The sequence below is a fragment of the Phoenix dactylifera genome, chromosome 6, assembly GCF_051530095.1.
Source record: "Phoenix dactylifera cultivar Ajwa chromosome 6, Ajwa_hap1_PhDact_Kaust_v1.1, whole genome shotgun sequence".
Classification (NCBI taxonomy): domain Eukaryota; kingdom Viridiplantae; phylum Streptophyta; class Magnoliopsida; order Arecales; family Arecaceae; genus Phoenix; species Phoenix dactylifera.
The window spans coordinates 11676038-11682774 of record NC_143195.1 but is presented as its reverse complement, the minus strand read 5'-3'; the positions used below and the strand labels follow the sequence as shown (position 1 = coordinate 11682774).

The 6737-nt window shown below is 40.5% G+C and overlaps 1 protein-coding gene across 1 annotated transcript; it reads left to right on the top strand.

The window, feature by feature from the left end:
* Positions 1-1786: 1786 nt before the first annotated feature.
* LOC149753307 (uncharacterized) lies at positions 1787-3884 on the top strand. Its single transcript, XM_089923780.1, has one exon. It carries the CDS (start codon positions 1787-1789, stop codon positions 3491-3493), a length of 1707 nt encoding a protein of 568 aa, XP_089779906.1. The 3' UTR covers positions 3494-3884.
* Positions 3885-6737: the final 2853 nt, after the last annotated feature.

Here is a 6737-nt window from a genome sequence, read left to right as displayed (position 1 = left end):
CTATTCTTCTCCTTGCCTTCACCCGCACGTCGCCTTCACCTTGCCTTCACCCGCACGTCGCCTTCACCTGCACGTCGGCATCGCCCGTTCGCCCGTTCGCTCGTTCGCTCATCCCTTCGGCGTCGGCGTCCCAAGGTATGTTTTCTTCTCTGGATTTTAATTTAGTAGAGGCCGGGAGGGAGAGGAAGAGGGAGAGGGAGAGGAAGAGGGAGAGGGAGAGGTGGCCGGGGGTCATCGGGAAATTAGGAGGCTAGCCGGGAGAGGAATTGATAAGCTGGGAGAGCAATAGAGGCCAGGAGGGAGAGGGAGAGGGAGAGGTGGCCGGGGGTCGTCGGGGGTCGTCGGGAAATTCGGAGGCGAGCCGGGAGAAGAAGAAACCCATTTATTTAGCAGAGGCCGGGAGGGAGAGGGAGAGGGAGAGGGAGCGGAGGCCGGGGGTCCTCGGGGGTTGTCGGAAAATTTGGAGGCGAGGTGAGAGAAGAAGAAACCGACGAGGGCTTCTCCTCCTTCGCCGCCGCTGCAGCCACCGCGGAGGGCTTCTCCTCCTTCGCCGCCGCCGCAGCCACCGGGAGGAGATTTGGGGCGAGGTCCTTTTCTTGGGCCGGCAGGGAGAGAGAGCGAGGAGGGATTTGGGGACGGTGGTTTTGTTTTGGGTGGAGAGAAGCAGAGGGGAGAAAGATAGGGGGATTGGAGTGTTTTGGTCTTGGTTTTCCTTCCCTCACGTTACTCCGATCCAGCTGGGCCATCGGGAAGAAAGATAGGGGGATTGGAGATGGACTTCTTAGAGGGTGGAGATTTTTTAAATTTTTTCTTCCTCTTTTTATTTGGGTTGAATGGTTGCCGTGCTGTGGTATCGAAGGGGAGATGGGAGATGGGATTTCTTTTAAACTAAATATTTTTTTATGCTCCTATTCAAGAATTATATTAAACTGAAAAGGCTTCTTGTCTATCTTTGTTAGATTCATGCATCTTTGTTGAAATAGCATACTTGACAGCTATCTATTTTCATATCATTTTTTTAACTATTTTATACTTATTAAAATTTATTATTATTATAATAATAAAAAAAAGAAAATGTCTCATTCACTGAATTTGTGTTAGGTCTCCAAATGTATTGGGCCGTCCTTGGTTTTCTGCTGCAACTTTTTTTTGCAGGATAAAAAATAAATCTATAAACTAATCAATCTAACTTGATGAAGTACTTTGTAGGTCAGTCAAAATGGACAAGACTTGGATGACAATAAAAAATAGAATGAAGAGTAAAGAGTATAGAGAAGGGGTGAAGTCCTTTATTGAATTTGCGGTGGCAAATTTAGGCTCAGCAAATGATATTTGGTGTCCTTGTGTCGAGTGCATGAATGACAAAAAACAAAGCATTCAAGTTGTCAAGATTCATTTGATGTTGAAAGGAATCTCGCCTTCTTACAAGACTTGGGTGCAACATGGAGAATCGGTTCACGTGCATCAATCTTGTGTTTCAAATAATGCTAACTGTGACAATGGTGGAGGTGTTGAGGATAGAATGGCTGGGGATGGCACCGATGATAGGGAAAAATTGTCTAATATGCTGGAAGATGTTTACATGGGCGCTTTCATGAATGACGATATTGACGAATTGCCTAATAACTTGGGGAGGGAGGATGCACAGAATTTTGATAAGTTGTTCGATGATGCTCAACGACCCATTTATCCTGGTTGCAAAACTTTTACAGTATTATCATTCGTTATTAAGATGCTTCATATTAAGGTGTACAACTAGTGGAGCAATTCCTCTTTTGACATGAACATGAAGGTATACAAGGAAATACTACCGGAGTGTGATAAGTCTGTTCCATGGACCCTTTATGAAGTCAAGAAATTTTTACAAGATTTGGGTTTGGGATATGTGCTAATTCATGCATGCAAATATGATTGTGCTCTTTTTTGGAAGGAGAATGCGAACCTGGAGAAATGCCCTATATGTGATGAGCCTAGATATAAGCTGAATGATGGTAACGGTAAGAAGATCCCTCATAAAATTTTGCGGTACTTTTCCCTGACACCGAGATTGAAGCGCTTATTTTTGTCTCCGAAAATAGCTGTAGATATGAGATGGCATAAGGAGAAGCGAGTGGATGACGAAACATCAAGACATCCGGCTGATGGGGAGGAATGGAAGAACTTTGATCGGCAACATCCTGAGTTTTCCAAGGATCCGCGGAATGTGAGGTTAGGGTTAGCCACCGATGGTTTCAATCCTTTTGGAAATATGAGCACATCGTATAGTATGTGGCCCGTTATCGTGATGCCTTATAATCTTCCACCTTGGAAGCATATGAAAGAGCAATTTTGTATGATGTCATTGCTTATTCCCGGAAAAACGGCTTCCGGAGAAATAGATGTTTACTTGAGGCCATTAATTGATGAGTTGAAAGAGCTTTGGAAGGATGGCGTGCAAACTTATGATGCCTCTAGTGGAAGTACATTTAGAATGCGTGCTGCTCTCATGTGGACCATTAATGACTTTTCTGCATATGGTAACATGTCTGGATGGCCAACAAAAGGTTATTTGGCTTGTCCCATTTGTAACAAAGATGCTTCATCAGAACGTTTGAGGAGTAAGATTGGCTATATGGGTGCGAGGCATTTCTTACCTGAGAACCACATATGGCGAAAGAGCAAGCTCTTTAATGGTAAAAGTGAGGACAGGTCAAGGCCACGAGAGTTCACGGGAGAAGAGATCTTGGAGCAAATTAATTCAGGGACATACAAGCCGTTGGGCAAGCATCCAAGCATTAATAAGAAAAGAAAAAGGGGCAAAGATGCTGACACGATTTGGGCCAAGAAAAGCATTTTGTTTGATCTCCCTTATTGGAAAACACTCAAGCTGCGTCACAACTTGGATATCATGCAAATAGAAAAGAACATTACAGAAAATATTGTTGGGACATTACTGGGCATAGATGGAAAATGCAAGGATACAGAAAAAGCACGCATGGATTTGGCAGATATGGGTATACGGAAGGAGTTACACCTAAAAAAGCGGGCGAACGGATTTTATGAGAAGCCTCCAGCATTGTACACATTGTCCCCGCAAGAGAGACAAGGGTTTTGTGATTTTTTAAAATCGATTAAGTTTCCAGATGGCTATGCGGCAAACATATCTAGCTGTGTAAGTACTCAAGGTGGTAAATTATCGGGTCTGAAAAGTCATGACTATCATATTCTTTTGCAACGCCTTCTTCCAGTTGGAATGCGTGGGTACCTCAACAAAGAACTTAATACTGCATTATTTCAGTTAGGCAATTTCTTTGAGCAATTGTGCTCCAAGGCATTAAAAAAAGCCGATTTGAAAAAATTAGAGGACCAAATTGTTCTTATTCTTTGCAAGCTTGAGAAGATTTTCTCTCCTGCCTTCTTTGATGTCATGGTTCATCTAGCTATTCACTTGCCTCGCGAGGCTATTCTTGGAGGGCCCGTGCAATATCGATGGATGTATCCAATTGAAAGGTAATTGTTTGCAACCGTATAGTAGGAATAGTAATCATATATATTATTGTACATGTAAGAATTTTTCTATTAGCATTGAGCTATTATTTATCGTAGGTTACTCGGAGTTCTAAAAGGATTTGTTGCCAACCGAGCTCACCCAGAAGGTTCTATCGCTGAGGCTTATATTTCTAAAGAGAGTACAATATTTTGCTCAATGTACCTCAATGGAATCGAAACAGTGTTTAACAGAGAAGAAAGGAATGATGACGGTGGTGATCGTGGCATGGGGTTAGCAGTCTTCACTCAAAGTGCCCGACCATTTGGGTTAATCCGAAGGGGACCTGATGTCCCGGTCAATGAACTCGAGATGGCTGAATGGTTTGTCTTATACAATAGTTCAGAAGTGGATCAATATCGAGAGTATGTTTTTTTAACTTGCTTATTAAGGTTCAGCTATTGTATATTTAGTTGTTTCAGACTTATATGTTACTTATATGTTACGGAATGTCGAATAGGAACACAAGAACTACATACAAGGTGAGAGTGAAGTTGACATCACAAACAGATAACGTAAATAATTTTCCAAGTGGTTCAAAGATCGCGTAAGCAAAATTAATTAACATGTAGGACCGTTATCCTTGCATTTGAAAGTGAAGTAACATATTATGTCACTTTTTTGTTATAGATGACTCAACTTCGAAATCAGCGATCACCGGAAGCTACTGATGAATTATGGTCATTGGCCAATGGTCCTCATCCGATAGTCAACATATATTCAGGGTGCTTTTGTAACGGTGTCCGATTCCATACCATCGAACGTGACAATCGCCGTAAAAGCCAGAATAGTGGGTTAGTTGTTGAAGGGGACCACGAAGGGCAACCGATTGACTTCTACGGTTACTTGTGCAAAGTTTGGGAATTAACATATATGTTCGGACAATAAGTCGTTTTGTTCCAATGCGAATGGTTCAACACTGGAAGTAAAAAAACTCTGCATTGATGCGCATTGCACTAGCATTGATACAAGAAGTCGGTGGTACAAAGATGATTCTTTTGTACTACCGAGTCAAGTGCAGCAAGTATTCTACATTAATGACACTACAGAGAGACGTGGCAATTGGAAAGTTGTCCAAAGATTCAAGCATCGAGGTATATGGGATGTGCCACAGATGAGTGATTTAGAACCCAATGATGTTGAAGAAACCATTGTTCTCAATCATGCATTCCAACAAGATGAAACCAATGACGTTGAACCAATTTTCATTGAAGAGCCAACCACAATGGATTTGCGCAGATATGATATTGATGCTGAAATTATTCAAGAGGATGTCATTTTGCAGTGTCGTGGGCGAGATCAAGCCGGGGGGAGTGTCGATGAAGTAATGGAGGAGCCTAGCGATGAAGAAGAAGACATTGATAGTGACAGTGATACACTCGTAGATTTAGAGCCATGATATATTTCTCTAATGATCTATCTATAGCAAAGTTGAACATTTTTATCTTACATGCTTTTGTTTTATATGTTAATGAAAATCATCCATTTTTATCTTACATGCTTCTGTTTTATATGTTAATGAAAATCATCCATTTTTATCTTACATGCTTCTATTTTTTATGGAGAGTGTGATGTACTTTTTACTCCATATTTCTTTATGGTTGAATGTAATGTATCTATCTAGTTTTTATTATGAAAGATGCACAAAGTAGGTAAAAAATTTGTGAAGCCTGGGTGCTTGTCCCAGAAGCTGACGGGATACGAAAGGCAAAGGCAAAAAAGGATTGAAATGAACTCAATGAGATTAGAGGCTCTTGGCATACCGGGTATGTCCAAGGCATTGTTTGGTTCAAATCAGAATGGTAATGAAGGACCGAACAAGATTAGCAATGGCGATGATGATGAAGAGTATCTACCATCTGATAATGAAGGACTGAATTCTTCTGGAGATGCTGAACTTGTGCCCGTGATGGCTGCCCAACCTACTCTGCTTCCCACCTTTTCTACCCAGCAAACCCACGAGCTTTCAAGTCCACCTATTATTGCCAACAGCGTGGGTGAGGAAACTCATCTTTCTGAATCTTGTTATTGCTAAGATACTCTTGGTAAAATGATGGCATTTCAGTGGTTTTGTGTTTTTTTTTGCATTCTCTTTGTCTATCATTAGCAGGTTTGTGTTATGGCCTAAAGTATTTAACTATTTTAGCAGGTTCATCATCAAAGCACATGCGGGGTAAGACAGTTGGAAAAGAAATTGATAAGCTCATTGCCCAGAATGGCGGAGAAAAGCTTTCTGTTCCAATACTTGATGAGTGGAATGCTTTATGTGGTATTAATGCTCCAAAGGTAGCCAGTCTGTTAGGGGTGTATATTAGGAGAATGTGTCCAATTAAGGGCATACCGACGTGGCGGCATGTAGACGAGGCTACTCAATCTGCTATCATACAATCTGTCCTTGTAATTATTTATTGCATAATATTTTTTTAGGTACTTGTAATAGTTGCATTGATCATACTACATAATGATTTTACTTATGTTTTTAGGGCAAGTTCAAAATCTCGGATGATTATCATGGCAATCTAGTAGCTCAGTAAGCTGTCCACAGAAAATGCTACAATATTCACAGAAATTGGAGGCACAATATGAAATTGCATTACAAGCATCATAAGAACGTCTTACATGTGGACCCTTATAGTCATCCATACGAACATGTGACTCAAGAGGATTGGCGCCACTTAATTGACGAGGTGTAGAAAAGCAAAGAACACAAGGTAACTTACATATTTAGTGCTTCAGAGTTTATAAGTAAAATATTTGATCATAATGTTTTCTTTAGATTTTTAATTTGTATTGTTTTTGAAGGTGAGATCAAAAGCTGGCAAAAAGAATAGGAAAAAGCTTGAGTACAATCATTGTTCAGGATCTCGATCATTTGTTGCAACAATGACTATACAGGTAATATGTTTTTGAGTATGTACTGGCTATATTTTTAGTGAATTGCCTGTGAAACAGTCTATGGGATAGTTTTGGCTATTATAAAATAGACAATTTGCTGCAAGTAGATTTTTTATTCTAGTTTGCTGCAAGTATATTTTTGGAATCCTTTTATGCAAGTAGATCTGACAGTTATTCTAGTTTTCTTATTATGTAGTGGCTATATGCTAATCTAAATTACACTTTGCAGCCGGAGTTTAATGGTTCTGAAAACCTTAAATTTTCATAATTCTATAAGAAAACTCATACCAAGAAGAACAAAGAGTGGATTGATCCT